The sequence below is a fragment of the Sciurus vulgaris genome (assembly GCF_902686455.1).
Source record: "Sciurus vulgaris genome assembly, chromosome: 18".
NCBI classification, from domain to species: domain Eukaryota; kingdom Metazoa; phylum Chordata; class Mammalia; order Rodentia; family Sciuridae; genus Sciurus; species Sciurus vulgaris.
In genome coordinates, this window is record NC_136479.1 from 7,663,960 (window position 1) to 7,691,015 (window position 27,056).

General features: G+C 47.6%; 1 protein-coding gene across 2 annotated transcripts in view; it reads right to left on the reverse strand.

Annotated features, from left to right (window-relative positions):
- Positions 1 to 6,427: 6,427 nt before the first annotated feature.
- The window catches only part of GRIN2A (glutamate ionotropic receptor NMDA type subunit 2A), a 358,237-nt gene continuing 337,608 nt past the window's right edge, over positions 6,428 to 27,056 (reverse strand). The window contains exons 13-15 of one of the 2 annotated variants that reach the window (XR_013760774.1): positions 24,292 to 24,530; positions 15,072 to 17,712; positions 6,428 to 9,035 (exon numbers count right to left, since the gene is read on the reverse strand). Coding sequence is in view for 1 of the 2 variants with exons in the window: in XM_079121602.1 (XP_078977728.1) it covers positions 15,907 to 17,712; positions 24,292 to 24,530 (2,045 nt within the window). In the remaining variant the exon portion in view is untranslated. Of the gene's footprint in view, positions 9,036 to 14,484; positions 17,713 to 24,291; positions 24,531 to 27,056 lie in introns of those variants that run through there. The other variant, XM_079121602.1, reaches the window with a different exon arrangement.

Here is a 27,056-nt window from a genome sequence, read left to right on the forward strand (position 1 = left end):
AGACACTGGAACCAGGACCCAATAGATAATTATGCATTAGCCAGGTGGTTCAACGGTCTTTATGAAGAAGAAGAAACGATGTGTTTAGGGACCCATTTGGGAGATGGCAAAGGTTTGTTATGGGCGGATTGGCACCTGGGTGAGAGGAGGAGTGGGAGATGAGGTTAGCACATTAGCATCAGCAAGAGCAGATCAGGAGGTCCTCGCCAGGCACACCAAAGCATTTGATCTTTCCTCCCCAGGAAATAGGGAGCTGTCAGAGGCTTTCAGCTGGGGGATGGCATGGTCAGAATTTTATTTTAGAACCATCAGTCCGTCAGGTGTGTAGAGAAAGGATTGAAGGTGAGTCAATATTGGAGGCAGGGAGATCTGTTATTAGCTTGTCACAATAATTCACGTAGGAGAAGAGGAGAGATGGAAAGCAGGAAGGAGAGTGGGGCATGTAGGAGGGCCCACGTGGGGAATCAACCAAACCTGGGAGAGGGGGAGGGGGAGACAGCATGACTGTCAGGCCTTGGGGCTGGAGATGGGGGACTGAGGACGCTCCGCTCTGAGAAAGGGATCTCTGGAGGACACAGAAGGCGTTGGGAGAGGATGCGCTTTGTTCTGGACCTGCTGGGTTTGGAGGTGTCCAAGATATCCAGGAGGCAGGTGAAACTGTGCATTGGGACTTATGTTTGTTTACCTATCACTGATGAGTACACTTGAGCTTCGTGACTCTGAGCTTTATCCCTTATGGCCAACACCAAAAATGCCCCAGTCCAAGGCTAAAGGCAATGGCGATGCTCACCCTGCTTCCTGAAAATGATTCCTCACTGCAGCTGATGAAGAAGCATAGGTTGTTGAGACTCTGGGAGGGGTTGGGGAGACAGGAATTTGACCCCTAGTAGTGGATTTTGGATGGCCTGGGTTATAAAGCTCCGTGTGCATGTTGACTGCACTAAACTGGGCTTTTCACCACTTTGCCAATTCTGATGATGTTTGTGCATCTTGAAGTCAGAAAAATATGCTCTGGTTCTGTAAGCCAGACAGGAGCCTGGCTTCTTGATACTGCTGTGAGCCTGCTAGGGATCCACGGATTGCCCCCTCCTTGAAACAGCATTTTTGTGACTTTTCAGGTGGAGAGTTCATGTGCTTGCTCTTCCCTGGGCTTGGTGATGGGGAGACGGGCTGTGATCTTGGTGCTTCTGACAAGATCTGAGCCCCTCTTGCTACCTCTTCTAACTCTCACTGCTCAATCCTCTTCTTGGGCGCTTGTATGCATTAGAGGTCCTGGCCAATCAAAGAAAATGAGAACAGTGAGTCTGTGTGGTACCACCAGTGCCTGGGACCCCAGCCTCTGAATTTTTTTTTTATCCACACAGGAAAAAATGGAAGGGGAAGCATCCGTCTTTGATGTACTGCTGAGTTAAGAAGTTCACGACTGCTGTTTCTTCCTCAGGCAGGAGCAGACAGAGTGGCAAAAGGGAGGGAGAAAGGAAGACCAAGTTTCTGAGGTGCCTGGCATGTCAGCGAGTGGTGGGAAGTGGGAGAGAGATGGACAGTTCTTCAAGGGAGAGCGAAGAACTTCAAATGGGAAGTCCGAGCATGGGCTGCTCCTGGCTTCTGCCAGCATGCAAGTCTTGTGGAAGTTATTACCAAGCTAGTATAGAAGGCTTTCCATATGCTCATCACAACTTTCAGCATTTTGGAGAAACCAGGAACTAAAACTAGGGACCACTTTTCTATCTGCTGTCTTGGGAGAAAATTACAGAAGACCCGGCTCGGGGCTCACTGGAACTTTCAGGACCCTGGAGAGCAGAGAAACAGCCGGCTTGGGGAGAAGGTCTGTTCTTTGACCTGTAATGCATAGATCATCCTCACCTGTAAAGAAAGACACTGTCCTCAGCAAAGCTGGGGGCAGATGGTCAGGGCTTCCTGCTATTTCATGATAGGATATTTTTCTTTGGACATAGCCTGGGTTCAGCTCCTATGTTTTAGAACTAAAAAAAAAGTACAAAATTAAAACTAGTAGTATTCTTGGTATTATTTATAGAAAACAGCCTCTGCACAAAGCAAGAAGACTTCGAGCTGATGCTCCCCATTCCACAGGAAGGCACGAGAAGACTATGAGGATTCAAAGAAGCTGAGTGACTGGCCAAGGATCACACAGTGAACACATGTGGACAGGAGCCCAGAATTCTGGACTCCTCATTTTCCTGCTTATTTATTTTAAAACGTTTTGAGCCAGGCAGGGGAGACACAGAGGAGGTCCTGCCTACACCCCATGAGGCTCCAGGTTACAGTGGGCATGGCTGTAGGGTGGTGGGGTGTGGTACTCAGCTGACACGAGCTCACTCCAGCTTCATACCTACCATCTGACTCCACGGTTTTCAGGAAGTCACTTCAACTCTGAGATTTGATTTCCTCACATGCAATATGCGGGACATAGTCCCAGTGACTGAGGAGTGTTCTAAAGAGTTTTTAAAGTAGGCTTGATGAAGAGGGCTTCATTTAATGAACTTGGACATATTTTGTCAGAACTCTCAGAGAAGATCAATAACCCCAATTTCTCCACTACTAGCAGAAGACTATGGGGGTCTTCCAAGAGAAAATATTTTTGGTTTTATCCTTGGATTTACTGCAAATCTGACCCCATCTGACTGGCACGTGAGAGTTTCCCTCTCTGGCAGGGTCTGAACTTCCTGTTGATTAAGTCTGCTTCACTTCCTGTGCATAGAGTCTTGTGCTTCAGAGACTTGAGGGAAACAGGAGAACTGAACCACTCTGTAGAGCCACGTCACTGGCAGAAGCAAATGTCCCAAGCTCCAGGTACAAATTACCCCCTCATCAGGAAATCATGGTGCCTCTAAATGGGGCTGTGTGGATGTAAGGGCTTCTTGCAAATTGCCGATTCGTTTTTAGTGGGGGTGTTATTTAGTGCTAATGGAAAAATGTGTTGCAACAACCCATCTTCCACTGCCCTGAAGGAGAGGGTGGGGTGGGAGGGGGCTCAGAAGACAGAGAGGGATGCAGGAGGAAGGGATGCAGGAGGAAGGGATGCAGGAGGAAGGGATGCAGGAGGAAGGGAAGCCGCTGTCCTTGTCCTTGGGGAGTGTACGGGCTGTAAGAGCTCAGGGTGTGGAGTGAGCGGGTCTGAGGCCCCCTCCCTCCGCCATGAGTCAATCCAGGGGTCTAGATCAGGTTGTTTCTGACTCTGGGTCTCAGTTTTCTCATCTGTCACATAGGCGTACATAGAAAGAGTGGCATACGTGGTCTCACAAAGTTTTCTATGGCAACCCAGACAAAAGAGCTGGTTGCCGTTGTGATGCCGACCATCATATGCTTTGTGGATCGTTTCTTCCGGGTCCGAAGGAGTGTTTCCTGTTGGTGGTGATGTCACTTCATGACCTCAATGATCTCGTGGCTCCTTGGGGTACGCCAGTGTTGTAGTTTGTAGTATGGCCTATCAGGAAAGGGACTCCGATCTGAGCTTGCATGTGGCTGGAATGATGTAATGACATGATTTTTGTGAAAGTGACTTAGGGTCTGGGACATGGTATACAGTAAGTGCTCAAGAAAGACTGATTTTCCTTAAGTATCTCAGACATGCTGCTGAGAGCCATGTGAGCTTGACTGACCCACCCCTTCCTGCCAGGCTTATTTTCCTCACCTATAAAGGGAGAGGACAGAATCCACTAGCGTCAGGGTTGGGCAGAAATGCAGGGACGGGACACCAGCCTTCTGTAGGTATTTCACAGCCTCCATGAATCCACGTGTTTCCTTGGTGGTCTGATACTCCTGAAAGTGACGAGATTTCAAGGTGTTTGCCTAACATCCACCTTGCTTTCTTTAAGGACCATGGCACCTGAATCTTGCCCCATGCCTGGACTGTTACCCACTTGAGCCCGGTGCTTCGTGAACTTCTCCACATTGGCATTTCTGGAAGTGCTTACTCTGCCCCAGGCAGATTTTCTTGGGTGAAATCTTTGCATGGGTGAAAGGTACCTGCCACCCTGTGTGAACAACCATCTGTTCCACCCCTGTCCTCATCACAGCCAAAGGGAAAGTGGCCCCTGCCCCTCCCCAGGTATTGCCACTCGACTTCATCAGGTCAGACTGAGAGAATGGCCTCGGGTGGGACTCGGTCTTCTGTAGCCTCAGGGCAGAGGCTCTGCCTTATGCAAGAGGAGGGAAAACTCTGACCTCTTCAGACCGGAGCCCCTGCCACTGCTTTCCAGAAGACCCCAGGGCTCAGTCACTCTGTGTCAGCACCTGGCAAGGAATGCCTGAGCCCTGCCCACCTGTGGGAAGGCCACACTCCAGCCCAGGCCCCAGGTGGAAGAGCCTCTACTGGAAGCCTCCACTGTCTTGAACATTCTGAGGTGACTAGACTACTGTCTTGAGGAGCAGCGCCTGGTTCAGAGTTAGCACACCATGTGTGGGGGAGTTTTGAGGGAGCAAGAGATTGGGTTGGGAGAGTCATGCTGTGAGAGTCTGGCACAATGACCTTGTGCATGACTCTCTGGGTTCCAGTATTAATTCAGCAGGTCTTGTGAACTCTTGTGTTTCCTGGGTCCACAGAGATTGATTGATGGGGCATCCATCATGAACTGCCTTTGAGTATCTCTGGAAATACTGAACAGACTTTCTTCTGAGGGAGTGTCCCAGGATCAAGATGGGATGAGCATGGACCTAGGAATTACTTACTCTGATCATAGATATATTTCCATTCTTGCATCATACTTTCAGTTATTCAGTCACCTGTACCTCTCTGGAGGTACTTATTTTTCTTTTTATCTCTGCATATATCCATCCAACAAATTGTTCACTCAGCACCTGTTCCTTCCATCCATCGATCGATCCATCCATCCATCCATCCACCCACCCATCCATCCATCTACCCATCCATCCATCCATCTACCCATCCATCCATCCATCCATCCATCTATCCATCCACCCACCCATCCATCCATCCATCCATCTATCCATCCATCTACCCATCCATCCATCCATCCACCCATCCACCCATCCACCCACCCATCCATCCATCTATCCACCCATCCATCCATCCATCTACCCATCCATCCATCCATCCATCCATCCATCCATCCATCCATCCACCCACCCATCCATCCATCTATCCATCCATCTATCCATCCATCTATCCATCCATCCATCCATCCATCCATCCATTTACCCATTCTGTACAATATTTACTGATTCTCACTGTGTCCCAGTCACTGCACTTCACCACATGCTGGGATCTGAGCAGGGAATGTGATAAACCAATTTCCTGTTCTCACTCAGTGAAGAAGAAAGAAGACACACAATTAACACATAACCATCAGGCTATGATAAAACTCAGGGTAGTAGTAAGTTCTTTAAGGACAAGAGATGAACAGCAAGGAACTAGAGAGTGATGGGAAGGTTCTATTTGAGACAAGGTGGCCAGAGAATGCCTCTCTGGGGAGATGTCATTTAAGCAGAGCCTGAAATGTGACCGAGGAGGAGGAAGTTGTAAAAAGATCTAGAGGGCAAGTTAGGTGGGGAGAAAAGCCCTGAGGTGCCTTGTTTGAGGACAGTGTTCAGTCTGGCTGGACCTGAGTAAGCATGTCTCAGAGGGGCATTACTGGAGGTGGGAGGAGAGGCAACTAGCACTCTGGGTTTGTAGAGAAGAGTCTGGATTTTATTTGGATTGTAATCCAAGCTACTGAGGACCCAGAAACAGGTGAGTCAAATCATCTAACTCATGTTTGGAAAGACTACCCTGTCTTCTGGAGGAGGAATAGGCGTGGAAACCAGGGAGGGAGCCAGCGGGTGGGTTAGGCAGCCTTTGCAGGAGTATAAATGGCAGATGGTGGACGGATGGCGATAGAGACGCAGGCGATGAGATGCAGGTGGATCCCGGTGCCAGAGAAAGGCCACTGGGCCGAGCTGGCTGACGGACTGCATGTGAGGGGAGAACCAGAGCAGAGGATGACCAATAGGTGTCCGACCTGAGGAAGCACGTCAGTGGCGAAGTCATTTCCTGAGATGAGGAACTCTGGGGGCTTCTTAGCAAGCACTGTGTTCTGATTGGCAGATCCATCGATCACTCATGAGACAGAGTGGGGACTGGGAGGGTCTGTACCTGCCCCTGGCATAGGTGAACAAGGGAGGTGAGTCTTACCTAACTCACACAGAGAAGGGTGGTTCCTGGTAAAGGCCAAGGTTATCGGAGTCAAGGCCGCAAGGGGGAGAGCTGGAGACGGGATCCAGGTGAGACACAGAGGCAAAACTCAAGGCTGAAATCTGGAAGCCAAGTCATGGATTCTCCTCAATCTCCAGTGGGAAAAATCAAGTTATTTTCCCTTCGTGCAAATCCTAAGCACACAGGGATATTGGTGATGCTGGCACCGGCAGCCACAAGGACCACAACAAAGACTACGACTCCATTGCTCATTTTCATATCAATTGGCAGAAATTATCTTTATTAGAAAAATGAAATTTTCCTGTATTTACATTTTTACACCATGTGATTGGGCACTTCTTTTGCCTCAGGATTTATGTACATATCAGTTTGCACACACATTTCAAATCCCATTCCTTAAAACAGTTGGTAACACATTGAACAAAATTAAAAGACATACTACAAGAAGACAACCATAGTATATGCTTCCTCTATCATAGAAAGGTGTTAAGCAAACGTGTAATTGTAGCTATGCTTGGAAATATTTAATACAGTTATCAGCACTTCCTCATGCAGTGGATAAAACATGACAGGTATAAACTGTTGTGATTGGTAAGTGAAGATCTACTCCCAAATGATCACTGAGCGGAGCACACAGCTGGCTTTGGGCTCCACCATACAAGAGATCGAGCCAGTTCTGATGTGAGTTTTAGATGGTGTTTGAAGGTAGCTAGGAATGGAAAGCTTCTGCATATGAGTTCGATCCCAACTGGGTTAAAAGTGGACTCAGACACAAACCCTTTAGTATATGCTATTAAATGCAATGACTTTCTTCTGGGAGATGACCAGTAAGTACGCTACGCCACAGGTCTTAAAACATGAGCGGAAAATAAATAGTTCACCTTTTATGTCTGAGAAGATCCTTACTTATGATTTTTACTTCTTATTCAAGCCACCCATTAACTCATCTAATTCTTTCTGAATATTCAGCTTGAAATATATATACTCACATACACACACACACACACACACACAAACATTCCAGTGTGATATCAACTATGATGCATTCTACTGATTAATTTGGCAAGGGTATGCTTTTGAATTTATTTTAGCAGGGGAATGAATGAGATTAATTTTCAAAATTTTAAAACAACTAGTAAAAAATAAAATCTTTGGGGACCCTCAGGCTTGGAAAGCAGCCAAGCCACATCTAGCATGTAATTACTGGTACCTGGCAGTGATTTTACTTCCTTTGAAAATGTTATTCTTGACTTAAGATCTTCTTTGAAAAAAAAATCTAACGGTTGACATCCTTCCCCATGAAAAATTTGGGGAACATGAATGTTACAGGTGCCGCTTTAATCTTCCCTGATCTACCAGAATTCTCAAAGAAGACCACTTGGATCTGCCTAAAATCGCTGTCAGAATCTTCTAAGTTCTATCATTTCCCTAGTGATCGTGGCCCCAGAGCTGTGCCTACAAACCTAATAAACTTAAGATTAAAAAAAAAAGTAAAATAGATTTAAAAAGTCAATACTGTTCATTCGCTTCAATTAGCTTGACTGAGAATAGAAATAATTCAATAAGTCTTAGATGGCTAATGTAAAAACCTCAATTGAATTCAAAAGGTATGATTGTTTTTCATGGCAAAACTGACAATGTTTTTATATTTCTGGACCTTCACTATTTGCTCAGTTATCAATACTCTTTGATTTGAGCCCTTTAAAATCTTGAAACAGCAAAATGTCAGATCAATGAGAAGCATTTAAAATGCCAAAGACGAACTTATGTTTGCTGGAGAACAATTAACCTTATTAATTTAAAAGGCAGCTGTGGCATTGGCTATGTGTTATGTTAATATCCTTTCGAGGGTTCGTCTTAAACCCTTCCCAAAGGTCTGAAGGAGAATTAACTGGAAGAGGTTATGACCCAGGGCTACGGCTAATGAGGAAGTTCCAGAATTGCAAAAATGCAAACGCCTGGTTTTGCCGGCACGGTACAGAAGAGGGATTTATGAGTGATGATCCGTTTTGTCTTGTTGGTTTCTGCAGACCACTGTCACCTTATTGGAGGAAGCTAATTTGAGGAATGATTCCATTTTAAACAATTTGGTTCTGGTGCCCTGGAGAGTTCTGTGCTTTGAAATACAGCTCCGAAGTAATGCTGTTGGCCAGATTATTCTTTGGGGTGCTCCGCTTTCTGCATAGCTCAACGTCCCTAGGAGAGTATTGTCCTGCGCTTGCAGACAGCAACAGGATCTCAAAGTAGCTATTAAATAATAATGACCTCTCTGTCTTCCAATACATTTTACTGCCAGCCTGAAAGATGAAAGCAGCTGGGGAAATTTTCTCAGGAACTAGGACAAGGGCACTTACACGGGGTTCACTGACCCTCCAGAAGGATCAGCTACGGAGCCTCCCAGAAGGACATCCTTTCAAATCCCTGCTCAGTTTCCTCTTCTATACAATGGGTCCAATATGCCCCACCTCACAGTCACTATACATGCCAGAAAAGAAGCGTGACTTTGAACCTGGGAGGCGCAGGATGCCCCCAAAGGCATGTGGGTGCTCAGAAGCATCGTCTCGGGGGTGCATTAAACACCAGGTCCTCGGGGCTCCTGGAGCCTGATGGAAACATTCCAACTCAATAACTCTCCTTTCCTGGGACAAAGTGAATAAGTACTCAGTGATTGAACAGTTATCCTGATACTCGTGACCAGGACAGTCTCTCTAAGGCAATTAGGAAAAACACAACAGACCAAGAAGGGAAACATCAACAACAGCACTTCAACAGCTGGCCCCCAGCCATCCTGACTCTTGAAGCTCCCGATCGCTTAGGCAAAAACTCTGCTCTCGACCCCGTCTTCCTCTGAGCCTCGTTCTATCTGCCGAGCAAAGAGAAGCATAGAAGAAAGAAGAGGGACAGTCACCTTGCAAATAACATCACCTCTTTAAAAATGGGTCACAATGTTTAGGAGAGCTTCAATGGAGGGCCACAAGGCAGTATGTGTGTGTGTGTGTGTGTGTGTGTGTGTGTGTGCATGTGTCTACACACGAGAGCATACTATGTACATATGTCTAATGCAATTAGCCCTGATGCCAACTGATAAAAGCAAGAGAGATTAGGAAAGGGATCTTTAAGATTAGGCACATGCTAAATAGAGAAAATAACTCCTCAGGAACCAAAAAAATAAATGCTGAGTGCATTCATGAAGGAGGAGAGACACAAACAATGTTCAAGTCTCGGGAGGGACCATGAACAGAGGTGATGGATACACTCCAAACCTGCTTCTGAGGGTAGAAGACTGACAAACTGCATCACAGGTCAGCACTCCAGAGAAGGCCTGGGCCCCTGGGAACAGCATCTCTCTCTCTCTGTCTCTGACTTCTATTCTGACCTCCCTGGAGGAGACCAGGCACTTCAAGTCTGGGGCTAACATTCAGGATTTATCAGCTAACTCTTGTTGCTGATGAGGCTGAGAACAACCTAAACCTCAGATTCCTCGTCTGTAAAATGGGAGCAATCATCCTTCTATCCTATGGCTATTTTGAGAACCACATTCTAGAATGTGCCTAGAATATATTCTATACTCATTGTAGATATATTTTGATGTTTCCAGATTTAGTTGCTGACACATGGAATGTACTTGTGATAAACAGAGAATCTAACATTTCAGGACTGCACAGAACTGGGATGGACAGGGTGAAAAACAAATCCCCCTCTCCACCTGGCCAGTCCTCCCGAAATACACAGAGATGCCCTGGTCACCTCCTGGCCCCGTGTCTTTCCGAGGGGACCTGCCACTCTCCTTCTCCAGCCGCAATAGTAGGCACTTGGTTCTGGACAATGAGTCCTTCCTATTCCTTCCCTGATACATTTATACCCTGGACTATCAAAAGTGTTCTTCACAAGTCAAGTCCAAAACCAAACGGACAAAGCTTTGGGGGAAAGATTTCGTCTTTCTACATCACAATCTGTTTTCTAGTCCTGTGAGGGTTTTTTCCAACCCTCTTCTGAAGCACAAGTCCTGAAGCACAGCTGGGAGGAGGCATGATTTGGCAAGGGCTGAGGGGCTGGACGGAGCCAGACCCAAGCCTGCCTGGGCAGAGGTGTGGAGGGGTGAATTTGTTCACCTGGGTCACTGCTTCTGGGTTTCCCAAACACCTTCTCTGAAGGTTTCAAAAAATCAAGGGCATTTCCAGGAGCACCGAGTATATGGGGGAGCTTTAATGTTTTAAGGTTGATCATGGGATCAGATTAATTTTTATTTCTTGGCAACAACTTCATTAACAGTTTGTAATCTTTACTGTTTGGCATGTGTTTGTAATGAAGTCTATGGGTCTTCATTATCTTCCATATTAAGGAACTGAATTTCCAAACCATAAGCTACTTACAGAAAAAAGATTCTGTTTTCTATGTCCTTTGCAGCTCCCTGAAACCAAAGTGGACTTCAAAAGAGAGTGGCCCCTCAGTCAGGTGCTCTCGGCTGCCCAAGGTACCTGGTTCCACCTCCGTGCGTGGGGAGCGGTGCTATTTCAAGGGTGGCTGCCAGATTTCATCTTTGGTTTGCGGTTTTAAGTCATATCCCTTGTTGATCCTTCCCAGGGAAAAAGTCCCCTGGGAAACATGAGGGATAGTGAAAGAGCTCGTAGGAAAACCGAGGTCAAAGAGGCGTGCGTAGGTCTGTCTGCACAGGGCAAGAGGCAAAGGAAGCGAGGTCAGATCTATGGGGCTTTCTGGCTCTGATCCCAGAGGTTCTCGGAGGGTCCTCCCTGCAAAGACCTAGAAATGGGTCAACCTGGTAAAGGGAGCAGAGCCAGAAACCAGACCACCCCGGCTCCAGCCTCCTCTCCCATGCTCCCCACTCGGTGGTCTTCCCAGCTCACTGCCCCTTCACAGACTTCAGTTTCTCATCTCCCTCCTCTTTCCCCCACATCTTGGGATAGTCCTACAGATTCTATTTTTCTAAGACCCTCCTGGGCAGGCATCTTTGGGCAATTCTATACCTTTAGCACTTCTAGGCACAGAAAGCGCAGAGGTTGGGGAAGAGGGTAAGGAATTTAAACAGGAAATCTATGTCTTTGGATGGGTTTACAGGAATCATAAAACCCACAACAGCATCCTCTTGAGAACAAATGTAAACAGCATCTATTCCACAATGGCTCCCCCCCAGATTTTTGCCTTTTTGAGGGACCAAGAACTTCAACACCCAAATCCCACTTGGGCTCTGTCACCCTCTCTAGAACTGAGAAATAAAAAAATATAGTGCCTTCTCTACAGAAGCAGCCTCCTGCCAAGACACCTAGACCGCGTTTCCCATGCGTTAACACCACCACTGCCGTTGACTTTTTAACATAGGCTTTACATATGTACAAATCCATGTGGAGAATACACTTGTGTGTGGACTGTAGAAATCAAGCGTGTGTATTATATACATGTGTACACAAGCATCGGTATTCACAGGGTAAGTGCATTTGACCACCTCGGATCTGAGGGACACCAGGTGGCAAGCTGAACCCATCTGGAACAAAGGGATATGAACACAATGCAGCCTTGGGGGGTGGGGGGGACAAGGAAGGTGCATCGGGATGACTTTTCAAGTATGGTCCCCGAATAATCTTTCCATCGGCACTTTCAACCCTGTTTACCAAAGAAAAATGGAGTATGCAGAAAGACCCAATTTTGACTCAAGTGAATATAAAATAAATATGATCGGAAGGAAAATAGGCCTTTACATACAACTCTTCACATATTAATTGCCAGCCAATGAACTGAGCTTCTACCCACTCACATTTTTCTAAGCTCAATTCCGTGGTTAACATAGACAGGCTCTGTTTCAGAAACAAGCCATGATCCCTCAAGGACTCACGCACAACAGCTCTGCACAAAGAAACAGTCCAGAAATGTGCATAATGCTAACGAATATATTCAGCTCCTCTGAAGGATATTTAGGTTTCTCAAATTAGTATTTATTTAGGTCTTAAACCACAAGGGATTTCAGTGCAAGGTATTTATTTATATGACAACCGATTATTAAAGCCGCACTTTTTAGGTTTAAAGGAGATAAATTTTTAATCACCATTTAATTAACACCAACTTTCTTTTCTCTTTTTTTTCATTAGCAATTCTATTTGCAAAGAATTCAGGGCATTTGTCATTTCCTGAGAAGGATGCAGAATATTAAATACACATCCGTAGTAGACATATCAAATAGAATAAACAATGTGTGCCGGGTGACTACTGTGGATCTTTTGACTAATTAACCACCTTGGCTTAAGTCCCATTTAAATGAAACTATTTCATTTGTAAACAAGGTGTAATTTTCTTTTTTTTTCTCCCCAGAAAATATGCGTGAATCGATGTGACAGATTTTGCCGCAATGGGTGAATTTTAATGTTTTCATCAGAAAAGCTAAGTATGAGGTCTTTCCTAGGAAACAGGATGAGAAAACCAAGGATAATCCATGAGACACTCATTTGTAGTGCTGGATAAAGTAAGGGAGAGAGGTTGGCAGGGGATAGAACACGGAGTGGTAGGGTTATAACCCCTCGAGTCTCTTGGAAGCCTCACTGGCAGGAGATGGACCCACTGGGAACTTGCCTGCTTGAGCATTGAAACCAAAACAGCCCAAGAGCCTGCAGGTGTAAGGATGATGGAAACTATTCTCCTGAACACCAAGGTTCCCCAGAGCAGAGTTCATGCCTGGGAGACTCTTACACAGGATGTTTTAAATTAGGTGAATGCGTGTGCTCCTACCCACGGACAGGAGCCTGACCATTTGCATCAAGGTGCACCTGAGGATTGGATGGGTCCTTTTCAGGAGGGGGAAGTCATTTGTGGCTACTGAAATGTCATTAGGTAAACTGGGGCGTTCTGGTTTGATGGCATCAACCCAACCAAGGTCTCAGAGCTGGGATAGGTCACAAGAACCCTCTGCAAGGAGTCACAGCTCAGGGCTTCTCCACGCCTCCCGCATCCGTCACCATTCACAGGACCACTACATTCCTGGTGTTACTTTTTGAAAGAACTGAGCTGACCTGGGTCACCTTCACATCGTTTCAAGTCATTATCTCTCACTTGGAAATTGCCCATCTGACCAGTGGCTGATTTTCTCGTTTGAAACCACCCTATTTAAGTGTCAGTGAATTAGTGGAGGAAAGAAAACGTATTTATGACATAGATTCTAATTTCCAATTGTTTTATTATTACTAGTTTTAAAAACACCTTGGATAATAAAAGAATTATACTTCACTAAATTTTAGTTTCTTCCTCCAGAGACATATGAGATCAGCCAATGATGCTGTGATTAGGGGAAGGCTTTTTGACTTAAGGAGTCAGCCCAAGAGATCATGTGGCCTGTGGCTGTCCCCTGGGCTCTGGGAGCACCAGAGGAAGACAGCAAGCCTCTTTGGGTTGGTGACATATCATTGCCCTATGTTCTGAGGAGGCTTTTTACTTCCTGGTAAGACATGCCAGGCTCATGGGGACACCGCAATGACCTTGGCCAGGTGCATCCAGGACTGGGATGCAATAAGAGGGCACAGGCAGAAAGTGCTAAAGACTACACAGCCACAGACACTTAAATGTCAGGTCAGAAATAGGGGTGACGGTCCCAGGTGCTTTCATCCAGGTTTCTCCATTTCTGGGTCTTGGAGCAGCAAAAATATAGCAACCAAGAAATAAAATGTCATTTACAAGCCCGTGGGTCACTCTGCCTTTCTAAGGTAGTAGGAAGATGTTCTCTCCCATGACCTCCCTCTCTGCTGTCTACCACTGACACTCCAATTCCTCTCAGCCACTTCTCATCACCATGGGAGTGTAATGGGTCAGGGGTACCTTTCCAGAGATAAAGCCATTCAATATATTCTCCAGCTCTGAGAGAATCATCCCCAGCATCTGTCCGCTTAGAGGAAAATGCTATCTATGAAACAGAACACAGCACGAGGAAAAGAAATTGGCCACTGTTTCCTCCTCCAAGAACCCAAAGCCAACTTCGGTAAGAAACCAGGAAATGGTCAGGCTAGTTCCATGAGCTCAGGTTTCTGCAGGAGGCCACCAAAGAGACTGAAGTCCTCTGCAGAGACGGATGGCTAATTAGCCCAACTATTTCAAGGAGAGTTGTGTATTTAAAATAGACTAATAGAGTAGAACCATACAAAATTTTGAAGTAATATTGTTTGCTGGTTTTCTGATATTTAATTTTTTAAACTAGAAAATTCTGGTCTGAAAAAGTGTCCTAAAATAACAACTACTTTTTTCTGTTTGCTTTTTTTTTTTTTTTTTTTTTTTTTTTAACGTGGCAGGTGCTATGCTAAGAAGTTTCCCAAGTGTAAATATGCCCCTCTCTGCCTCCGACTGTTCTGATAATGAGTGTCACCGTGCCAGGCATGCACGGGTTTTAACAGAGTAAGAATATGGGATGAGACAAACGCATCCGGGAATTTTTCATACATCTCTGTTGGTGCTGGTGAAGCAGTTTGCCTTGGAGAGAGAGAGAAAGAGAGAGAGAGAATTTCGGCAGAGAGAAATCGCTTGTCTCCTTAAGTGTATCCACAGTCTGGGGGATGCTGAGGGCGGAGGCATGAGTGTCTCATGTTTTGGAGACTTTTGATTTGAGGAGGTTGGGGTGGAAATGAGCGTCCAAGAGAGTTTCGTGACATTAAGGAAGATAAACCTAAAACCGTGCTAGGCTCGGGCAGACAGATGGCACGGTGCTCCTGACAGATCACAGTACACATATGGCTGTTGGCACGTGTCACCACATTAACAACTCTGGGAACAGAAACACACAGCTAATTAGACGCCACCATGGCTGCTCGGGGACAGGACAAGTCACGGTTCTGCCGGGTTAGGGTCGGGGTAACAGATACTATACAACCCTGAGTCATCACCAGAAGGGAGGAAATGCGAACTTACGCACACAGGAGTCTCCGGGGTGAACTACAACGGCCACTGTGTCATGGACAGAAGATCCACACTTAGGTTCCGAAGGCATACACGCGTTAGTTTATGCGGCTCTGAACAAGACCTTCGAAGCCGAGGGTGAGAGGAAAACACACGTCAACATCCAAAGGGGTTCTCGTGGCTCGCGCGGGAGAGCCCCTCTGGCGCTTTGCTCCAGATGCGTCTTGGAGATGGCTGTGATGAAGGCAACAGCAGAGGGACCACGGACACGCTGATTTGCTATTCCTGGGGGAGCCTGGGGTCTTGGGGCCGGGCCTGGGCAGTGAGGGGCGGCATGACAATAAAGCTGAGAACTTACGAGCCAGACCTCCTAACCTCGCACAGGTCAATCTCGCTACGGTGCCGATGCATTCCTATCGGTTCTAGTGTCTGTGTCAGGGTTACATGCATACCATATTGCTTATTCTGTATTAGAGAAACCTTTAGGCATTTCAGATGAGGAGATTCCACGGTGGACGGATGTTCATGGGATTTGGAATATAGGAAATCATAACATCGCCATCGACACCCACTGGGTCATTATTGCAACACACCTGGTAGGCATGTCCGCAGACTTGCCCGTTTGGTTTTTGGTTAAGGACTCAACTACCTGGTTTCTGCTGTGCTCAGCACACAGCTCAAAGATCCTTGAGTGGCAGATTATGGCATGAGCCATGTGCAAAAGAGCCAACAAAAATGACCTCCCTAAGCCCTCTTCCTCCTCGCAGGGCACTATCGGACAACCAACACTGACCCTCCAGACCGCTCGCGTTACGTATGTTTCCCTATAGATAAAACATTAATGGGAGATTTTAAACATCGGATTCGATACTAGGCATTTTCTTGTACACGCGTCTATTGCTGCAGGAATTTAAGACCCTGTGGGTAGAGTACATATTATTCTTATTTGCAGCATAAGGCATAACATGCTCCGAAATATACACATCACTGTGGCCCCGGCTGTCCCTGGAACAGTACGATGCGGTGGACCTCAAGGACGATCGAAGGTAGCTGTCATTCACCGCCTGCGAGGGCAACGAGTGTTTATAGGGGTCCGAGGGGCATCTCCCGATAACTAGGCGTGGGTCATCTCCGTGGGAGTGGAGGAAGGGGTTGTCGGAGGTGTGATCTGGCAAGAGGGACTGGCTCCTCTTGCTGCCCTCCAGACCCTGGGGGAAGAGGGAGCTCTTATTCCCCGAGAGTTTGCTGGAGGGGACGCTGAACAGGCTCCCGTACAAGTTGCCCTCCAGAAGCCGCTCCCGGTCCTTGAGGCTTATGCTCCGGGAGGGCCGGCTAAGGTCTGTCTCCCGGGGTTTGTCCAGGATGTTGTCATAGGAATGCTGGCGGCCGATCCTCAACTTGCTCTTCTGGAACTGAAGCGCGTTGTTCTGTGCCCAGTCCTGCGAGGAGACCTCCTCCCGGGGCACGGGGTTCCCGGTCTCCTGAAGCATCTGGTCTTCGTCGATGTCGTAGAGGTTGCCCATCCGCAGGCAGGCGTCGCACTTGAAGGGGGACCTCATGGTGAAGTGGCCTGAATAGGTGGGCAGGTTGGAGAGGCAGCTCCTGCAGTGGGTGGAGCCCTGGCGGTAGCGGTCGCTGCCCTCGCTGTGGGGGGACCCCTTGTCTTTCAAGGTGAAGTGCTTGGCGTAGAGCTTGTACTGGTGGTCGTTGTTGGGAAGGCCGTCTTCCTCGTGCAGGGGGTTCCTGTTCAGGGGCAGCGTGGAGTCGCCCTTGCGGAAGTTTTCGTTGTGATCCTGGTAGGTGTCAGGGAAGCCCACGTTCTCGGGAAGGGCGATGTTCTCCACGAGCTGGGGCGGGTCCAGGTGGAAGCTGGGCTCCTTCTCCCCGTCGATGGTGTAGATCTTGTCCCTGGGGGAGCCCGCTTTGGTTTTCAGGTAGGTGCGCTCCGCCTCGCTGCAGTCTTTGGGGTACTTGGAGGCCAGGGACCTTTTGAAGTTGTCCTTGGTCTTGTGGTTCTTATTGTTGTCCAGATCCCTGTGGCACGTGGCCCGACTGGACGCTTCGGAGATGTCAGAGTGGGCCACCTCTTCCGGAAGGTACCGGGGACTCTTTAGGGAGTGGGTCCTGTTCTCCACGGTGGTCCCCTCATCCCTGTGGGAGATTGGGTTCTGGTTCAGAGAATCCTGGCGCAGGGACTCCACGGATTTCTTCCAAAGCTGCCGGGGCCTGGAGTTCCCTTTGGATTCTGTGCTCACAGCCACCTCCACCGTGTTGGGGTTGGACTCGTTGAGAGTGAGAGGGTGTTGTCCCTGGAACACGTAGTTGTTCAGGTTGTCCTTGTGCCTGTTGGCGACGAACGTCTGGAGTTCGTTCATGTTGTCCCCAAAAATGCTGTCCTTCCCCTGAAAGGACCTGTTGTCCGAGTAGATCAGATTCCCCTTGTCCGAAACCATGTCCATGATGAGGGACCCTCTCTGGATGAAGTCGGAAGCTCTTTTGGGCGAGTCCATTCTGGAAGAGTTCATGTTGGACATGTTGGAAATATTTTTGGCGGACCGAAGGAGCTTCAGCATGTTGCTCTGGGATCCGGTCAGATTGAAGTCCGGAGATTTCTTCTTCTCCTCGATGTGCACTCCATGAATGCAGCTGTAGATGCCCTGTGAGGAAGCAAGGAAAACACCCATCAGCATCAGGCAAACCACTTCCCACCTGGACCTCACCCGCGTAGGGAGACGTGAGCTTCCTGTGGGAGCCCGGGAGAAACCGTGGTATCTGCTCATCCCCGATGAACTCTTCAGTGTACAGCAAGTTATAAGGCATCAGGTTTATCTAAAGCTCCGGCTCAGGGTTATCTGACGTCTTGGCAAAGAGTCACACGTGGGGTAAAAAGAAAAGGTATCAGCTGATCTTCATACGACTGACAAAGTCTCTGGGCCTCCAGATAGACAAATAGGGGTATTTCACGGATCCTCCCAACACCCACATCACAGAGCCAGCATCTTTGGAGTTTGGACACCAGAGAGTTAACTATCGGTAAAGAATCTAAGTCGGCACAAAGGATCACTGACAATTGAGTCTTTTCTGGAATCACCCCACCCCTGTGCTGAAGGCATTGAGAGATCAAGGCACGGGAGCCAGGGGGGCCCATCAGAAACTCCTTCCTCCTGGGATACACTGCTTAGTGTGGAGGGAGGCCTGCGGTCCACGTGAAGGCAATCAGACACCTTGCGGAGGGACAGACACAGGTGCTGGAATAGGAGAAGGGGCAGGCCAGCCGTGCCGCCTGGGGGCTTGCTGGCCTGAGTGAGGCCACCGAGGTGAAGTGGTTTGAACTCTGGAGTCGCCCTTTTGCCTTCTTACTAATCTGCTCAACACAGTTTTGCGAGTCTGTGAGTTTGCGCACAGCACTTAGAATTGGGTTCTCATCACTAATAATCCTGATGAGTTCTCATGACACAGTTTGCCACCATTAAGTCCATCCAGACAACTGAAGGACTTAGGGACTCCCGGGCAGCTGAAATGTGACCATTTTCCATTCCTTTCTTTCTTAGAAATAACTTTTTTTTTGTACTGAGGATTGAACCCAGGGGTGCTTAACCACAGAGCCACATTCCCAGATTTTTAATATTTTATTTAGAGACAGGGTCTCACTGAGTCACTAACTGCCTCACTAAGTTGCTGAGTCTGGCTTTGAACCCACGATCCTCCTACCTTAGCCTCCCAAGCTGCTGGGATTACAGGCGTGCACCATGGCACCCAGCATAACTTTGTGCTTTGTTTTCACTTGAAACTATCTCTTTAGGGGCTAGGAGTGTGGCTCAGGGGTAGAGTGCTTGCCTAACATGTGCGAGGCCCTGACAGCGCTTAAAAAAAAAAAAAAAAAAAGTAACTGTTTAACTGTCTTCAAGGGACAAGCTCTTGATTCATGCTACAATAACAGGCAAGAGAATATCAATAACATTTTGATGTGTGGCCACTCATTTTTCCCCACCCCACCCCAGATTTGGGCAGCTGCATTTAAAGGAAACAATTGACTCAAGGCTGAAAGATTGATCTGGTCCTCCCACGACTAACGGAGGGCCAGCCTGAGAAGGGATTGGCGGTGCTGAGTTGGCGCCGCTGCTGACTTTGGCAAGAGCTACAGGGAAGTCTGTGTGATAACTGGACTCTGATAATGGCGGCTCCATTGGTCCCTCATGGCGGAGACAAGCTTACACTGCAGGGGTGCTCGGAGAACCGTGACAGACTCAAATCATTTGCACGGCTGCATTTTTCTTGAAGTTTCTGAAGACGCTTTCTATTTGGGCCTTTTTGGAATGGTCAACAGAAGGCTGACCATCATGAGTTCGAGCATGCCTTGATCTGACCCTCCCCATCCAAGCCTCTAAGGCCCCAGGGGCTGACATGGTGCCCTTTACTTCCTTCCTGCGGCCTTAGCTTGCATCTCCCTCTCTGTGTCCTGTGTGGTTGGCTGTTCACCCTGTCACAAACCCACGTCTCCTCCCCATTGCTTGTGGGGCTGCTGGAGCATCCAAACTGTGGGTGTGAAAGTCACGTAAACGTCCCAGGTGTTGCTAAAACCTGGCCTGCTCACCTGTGCCTCGCTTGCCCGGTTTAGTAACATAATAATCTTATGTGCTGGCCTGGATGGGTTCTGCTCCCAAGGAGGAGAATCAGGGGGCTTCCTGAATGTCAGAATCAGCTGATGACTCTGCTTTTCCTTCTTGTTCTCAGCATTATGAAACTAATAGTTTAAATTTTTTTTCTAAATTTGCAGCTTAGTTCTATCCAGCTCCCCTCCTCCCCCGGGAGATTCTAGAACTTTCTCCCATCCCTTCGCCCTCAGAGCAATCTGAGCTGGTTGCCTTGGTGCTTGAGGAGGCCCACAGGTCAGGGGGCTGAGCTAGGTTGCAGGAGGTGGGGAGGTGGCTGCTTTTGGCTCTCTGTTGCCCCTGGTTTCCCAGGACTGATATGACATAGCTAAGGCAGGTCCCAGGGGTCCATCTGCCTGGTGGAGCCACAGCAAGGAGGCAGGGTGAGGGACCAGCCTGTAGCCCAGGTTTTGATGACAGCATTCACCAACTGAGTTGAGCCATCTTCCAGATGGCTGCCGATGAGGACAAGTGCATATTACTGAAAAACTGGAAGAGTCAGAGGCTTGGAACCTACTGGAGATGAGTCCCAGCTCTGTCATTCATGACCCCTCTGGCCTTGGACAAGTCACTGCGCCTATGCGAGCTTCAATGTCTGTGCAATGTGAGTCCTGCCCCCTCCCCGTGGGCCCGAGGGCAAGACAAAACAACACAAGCAAAGCACCCCACATAGTAGGTGCTGAATACATGTCACCTGGACGAGCCCTCCTGTCACCTCTGGCCTGCCCTTAGCTGCTCCTCCTCTCGCCCTGGCGGAGCACACAGAGCCCATTCCGTGGAAGCTGCAGGGAATACGTGCTGCTCTTTCAGACTGAAGGTTTGTTCTGGGAAGTCGTTTTGGCCTCCTGGTTAGATGAGCAGCCCAAATCCTACCTGGGGAGCCAAATAAGCCCCTAGGCTAGGGTTGCTTTCTTCCCTGAACAGTTCTTTCTCTTCTCTCCTCTCTCATTCATGGGGTCTGGCTACGTTCTGGGGGCCATGGAAATAAGACACCCTCTTGTTCCCTCAGCGGGCTCCGTCAGACACCGCGGCCCGTGAGCACTGCTAACTGCGGAGCTGCTCCCAGCTGCTCTGCTCTCCCAGGGGCGCCTGCCCCTCAGAACGTGTTCCATGGGGCAAAGGCTCGCTGCTCTCTCAGGTCCCTTCCAGCCTGGGCCCAGTGCCTCCCATATCTGACTTCCATTGGTCCCGACTGCCGGCTCGCCAGGAGCATCTTCCATTCTGCTTCTGGGCTCCCCTCGCTGCCTGTCACTGGCAGGTGGACAGAGTACCCATACCCTGGCCTTGGGCTCCCTGCATCTCCCATTCCTCACACTTGGGGAGACAACCATGATGGTTCTTTTTGCTGGTGACAGTGAGTGATTTTGTCTAAGTGGACGGGAAAGCATTTTGTGGAGAAAACCAAAGGAAAGAGCAACCCAAGACAGGAGGAAGCAGTTCTGAAAGATGTTTAGAGAGAGATGGGGGCGGGGGAGCTACCGCTGTGGGGAAGCTTGACTCCCACGTTAAATGAACGTCTCCTCTGAGCTCCGGCCATGTCTCTTGGCGGTGCCAGGATTGCCCGTAACTTGGGTTTCTATTGGCGTTGTATCCCCCGAGCATCTCAGGATGTGGAGCCCACGAGGAGGGCTGGGCCTGCCCTCTGCCAGCCGATGGCTTTGCGTCTATTGGCTGGATGTTCAATGTGCTCAAAGGGGAATTGGTAATGAAAAGATTTAGGCTTCTATGCAGAAAAAAAAACCAACTTGCCTTGGGAGAGTTGTAAATTTCAGAGCATTGTGGATCAGCATCCTCAGAAAGAAGGTCAAACTCTGAAGCTGACTAGTGTGTGTGGCCCAACTCTGCAGAGGGTTTCTCCAGCCTTCTCCCGCCTGCTGGGGAGTGTAAGGAGCCGCGCCATTTCAAGGAAACAGCAAAACCGGAAGGTCCCATTCCAACCTTGGGAGCCTCAGTTTCCCACTGCAGGATGGGTGTGGTCGGGGCAGCCTCAGAGGGAGTGGTGGAGACTGGAGATGACGGAGGTGACGTACCCGGCCCAGGTCCACAGTGAACACACCACATGCAGCTGCTGCTGCGAATTCCCTGCTGCAGGTTTTGTTGAAGCAAATGATGGAGTGCACCCGGTGAACGGGGCTTTGTGGGGACATGTGCCCTGGGTGCTGTGAGTGAGTGCAGGTGTCAGATGGTGGATGTGTGGACGCGCGCAGGAGGTTAGCTTTGCAGGTGGAGGTAGCCCTTGACCAGAAAGAAGGACATTTCTTTTTGGCAGCTCACGACCCTGCTGTGTAAAGCATCAGCCTATTCTGATTCCCCTAATAAATGAGAGGCAGGGAAGTATTGTTAAGAACAAGATCTTCCTCCTTACACAATTGGTTGTACTTACTTTAAAGTACAAATATTTGGGGGAAGGAGAGCTGGTGCTCAGGAAGGGCTCCCTGCAGCCTTGGAGGACGTAACAGTGATGGTGACTGAGAGGTCCCATGGGGACACACAAGTCCCCACATTGCTCCCATAGCACTGAGGCCCCTCTTCCTGGGGTGGGGGTGTTGAAATTCCACCTGTCCTGCAGCAACACCAACAAAGCCTTCTCCCGTCCTGCCCAGCTCTCTCTCCTTCCCTCAAGATGCTTGGAATGGGAGCGAGGGATTTAGCTCATTTTTGTCATGATGATCCTATCAACTTGGCTTCCTTCAGGGGTTCTCAGATAGAGGAAATGCTCTTCCAAAAACAAGCAGGATTTACAAGCAAATGCAACAGTGTGCATTTGCTCAAGATAATCCCAGAATCATTTGGATATGAAAAGCCTTTAGTAATTGGCTGGGAGAATTCAAGTTGGCATAATACCTAGCTATATGCATGCACGTTGTTATTTTTAAGCAATCTGTGTGTTTAGATGCCATTAAGCTAATTAGGAAATATGTATTTGCACAGAACCCAAGTTTGGAGTGTTATTGAATGGAGAAAATAGATCTTTCTCACTAAGCTAATGTGTACCTTCCGAATCTCTAAAGTTCTTACAATCACCAAATGCTAAGAATACACAAATTTATTTTAAAGTGATTATTTAGTTTTCCCAATGAACATTAGCATATAAAATTAGATGTTTTAAAACAATTATTATTTTTTTTTTTACCACATTTCAAATCCTAACTCAATTTAGCTCCTCCAGGGTGAAAAAAGCCAAAAGGATGGGTAAATGGAAGAAATAGGTTGATAAATACATGAATAAATGGAAGGATGGATGGATAGGTGGATAGGTAAGCCAGTAGACTGACAGGAAGATACATGGTCAATATGCAGATATGTACATTTCTCATAGTACAGGCAAGTGTCCAGGTTGTGTGATGTGTGTGAGCATATGTTACATGAGGTATATGCACACATGTGTTCATGGTATGAGCCATATAAACCTCCTGAGTTGCTCATATTCAATGGGTTGTTATTTGTAGAAGAGGGAGGGCTTTTGCTGGTACCAGCCCATCTGGATTCAAACCCTGTGGCCACCTTACTGGCTGTGTGATCCAGGCTAATTCTCTCAACCTCCATTTTTGAGTTCTGCCATTTGCAAATCTGGGACTAATAATACCATCTACCTCATCTTGAGATAGCAGATTAAATGTGATGAAGTCCTTGTATGGTCCCTGGCCTGTACAAGTGCCCTATCCATACAAGCACTCCCATTACTGAGGAACTATGTCACGTGTCCATTGAGGGCAAAACACACATGCCATGCTAAGCTGTGGACAAGAAGGTTTTCACGCGTTACATGTGAATTGACTGCAGCTGTGTATCCTGTGCTGCTGTGCATGTTGGGTTGTGTGGGGGTGTTGTTTTCTGATTGCTGTGTGTGAATTTTCTTCGGTACGTTCCATCTCTGTTGCATTTCAGGCCCTGTTGGGTTGCACGTGTTTTTTGTTAGAGGACTGTACATGTTGCATGGCGTTTCATGTAGATCTGTTTTGTTGTGCAAATCATGTTACAATGACTAAAAGCCTGCGTGGGGATGTTGGAAGTATCAGATGAGGTATTTGGGTGCTAAGGATGCAGGCTACAGATGGAGAGGCTTTGTTTGGATCCCACTTTTTCAAAGGAATTAGTTACTAATATTTAAAAATTGAATGGTTTCACATAAAATCAGATGACACTTTCTCTTTGGAAAGCTAGAATACCTCATAATATTGCCCATACGTTCCCATAAGACAATACTGAAAGGAGTTAAGAATGGCTGCCTCCTTAGGTATAAATAATAAGCAATTTGCAGTCTCCAGGATTCCTTATTGCTCTCCCACTTGGACACCCAAATTCGGTTGCTATGTTTCATCTCACTTGTGCTATTTTTCTAGAGCCCAGCCTGCAACACCCATTCCCATTCCTGTTCTATCTTCTACAGTCTTCAGAGCCGGCAACCTCTGCCTTACAAATGCACAAACTCTGGATGCCTTTCTGACAAACCCAGGAAGGGTGGGTGAGGGAGGGGAGGACGTGCAGACCCGAGAAGGAAGTAAACACAGCCCGTTCTCTGGAATCCCCGTGCCTCCCTGGACCTGCCTGCTACACTAGGAAATGGCCGCCCATGGTACTGACCCTGCTGATGGAGAAGAGCAGCCCCGGCCGGTCCGAGCACACGCCCGTGAAGCAGAAGCGCAGCTTCCAGTAGAAGAGATGCTCCCAGATGAAGGTGATGAGGCTGAGGGCCATGGCCGCCGCCAGCATGTAGAACACGCCCGCCATGTTGTCGATGTCCAGCTGGCTGCTCATCACCTCGTTCTTCTCGTTGTGGCAGATCCCTGTGAGCCACAGCGTCTCCAGCTCCTCCATCTCCCCTGAAAGGAACACAGCACCCAAAAGCAGTGAGGACCAGAGAGGCAGACACTTCTGGGCCTGGGACAGACACAGGGGACTTACAGCCATGTGACCTTAAGGCAAGGTGCCAAGCACGGCCGCTCCCTGGTTGCTCACTGGCCGAGCGAGGGTGGCAATGAGAAGGACACCTGTCACCATCACCGTGAGGATGCAGTTAGCGAGCACGTCAGAACCGAGCACTGGGCACGGCTCTGCTTTGGTTTGACTTGGGTCATGACTGTGTTCTTCACCTGCTCACCCCCATCCCTGCCCCAGAATCCACCCAGGTTCTAAACAGGATGTGGGGACAAACCAGCAGCTCACTGCCCTGGGAAGACTGCGTTGCAACCTGACTTCACTGCTTGCTAGCTGTGTGAACTTGGAGCCAGAGTCCTTCTGTCTGTGACATGCAGAGCACCTGCTCAGAGTTGTGGTGGGGACCAAATGAGATCAATGACATCCCTAAAGTGCCTGTTCACAGTCAGCCCTCATAAATCATGGCTTCTGCTGCTCGTTACTGTCATGAAGAAAATGCCCAGCCCGGGCCTGGTGCAGGGCAATCCTCAAATGTATTCGTTTCTTCTTTCCCAACCCCATCCAGAGTTACTCCAAAAAGCTACCCCTAAGCAGGGTCCTTGGGACGCAAAACTTCTATTGAAAAAAGACATCTTTGGCTCTGAATGGCCCCTTGCAAACAACACTTCCTCCCTTCAGTCAGCAGTTAAAGAAGCAGGTGGAGTTTTCAATGGGAGAAAAAATGGTAGGCATGCTTAGCATTATCCTCGATTTTCTTTTACGCACATTTTATCCAGCCGCCATGTAGGAGGAAATTCTCTGATCTAAGCGTCTGGTAATTACACCAACTGTCGAGCAATTCAGTAAACTCTGGCACTTAGACGATGATTCAGCCTTTAAAAATTATCGTTCAAGGATACCAATAATCAAGGACGATGCATGTCATGTTAAATTCAAATTATGACTCTCTGCATGTATATGTATGTGGAATTTCTAAGATGTGATAAGAGACATTTGGAGAAACAAATACTTCAAGTGTTTTTATTGATTCTCCTTGGAAGAGGTAAATCATGATTACTGATTTTGAAAGGGTCCTTTAAGTTTTGTGAAATTGGCATATGTTGCTTTGGTTTTGTTCTCACTCTGAACGTAGGAATCTACGTTGAGGAGGATTTTGGTTTTTCAGTCTTTAAAGATGCTATTCCATTTCCTCCTGATCTGGACTGTAGTTGTGAGATGGTAACTTATCTTATTGGTGCTTCCATAGCTTCTCTTGAATGGCTTCTGAGAGTTTCACTTTGTCTTTGGTGCAGAACCTAAGTGCGGGTTTGCTTCTTTTGGGATTAAGTCTCAGCATGACTCTCCGATCGCATGATGTAAAATTTTAATTTCCCTCTGTCTAAAACCATCTCATTCACTATCACTTTGACTCTGAACCCTCCAAGCCTATAGTTTCCCCAGTTTCTTCCTCCCCACAATTCCTCCGTGACCCTGGCAACCACTGATCGTTAGCTGTCTCTCTGCTTTGTGATTTCCAGGCCTCATAGCTAAGATTAACTAATCCTACAGCATGCAGCCTTTTCGGACTGGCTTCTTTGACTTAACAACATGCATTTCCAATTCCTTCACGTTTTTTTCCCTGGCTTGACAGCTCATTTGGAATAACATTCCAGGCTCTGAATGTACACTGTATTCATCCATCCACTTATTGAAGGACATCTTGGTGGCTTCCAAGTTTGAGCCATTATAAATAAAATTGCCCTAAACATTTATGTGCAGATTTTTGTGTGGACATACCTTAAACTCATCTGAGCGGATACTCAGGATTTCTTCTGCTGGATTGGAAGGTGAGACTGTCTAGCTTTAGGAAACTGTGCCCTGTATTCCAAAGTGGCTGTGCCACTTCCCACGCCTTCCAGTCACAAACAAGAGTTCTTGCTGCTGCACATCCCAGCAGCATCGATTGGCACTGTTGGTGTTCGAGACTTTTGCCATTTTAACGGGGTATAATGCTATCTTATTTAATTGTGGATGTATTGCTTTAATGACCCATGTCATTAGGGATGTATTCCCTAATGACCCATGATAATTTTTTTTTCCTGGAAAATTTTAAAATATTCTGGACTTTCTTATCCTATCTTCTAAGTGACTAACCTTGTTTAAACATCTCGTATTCCTTTCTCTCTCTGGGCTGCTGTTGGATGAGTCCCATAGATCTATTTTCCAGTTCACTTCTTCTTTCATTAGTGATATTTACCTTTATGTTTCAATTCTGGTCTATTTATTCTAAGTGGGGCATTCATTGTTGTTTTTTTTTTTTTTTTTGGCTTTTTTTTTTTTAACAGTTCTGTCTGATCTATCATGATGTTCCACTCTTTTCTTGTGATTTTTTAAACTTTTATATATTTAGCAATTTCCAACCTGTGCTCTTGCAGATTGGTTCTTGAGCTTCTCCTTCTTCTGCTTGCTGGGCGTTCCGACTCTCATGGTGG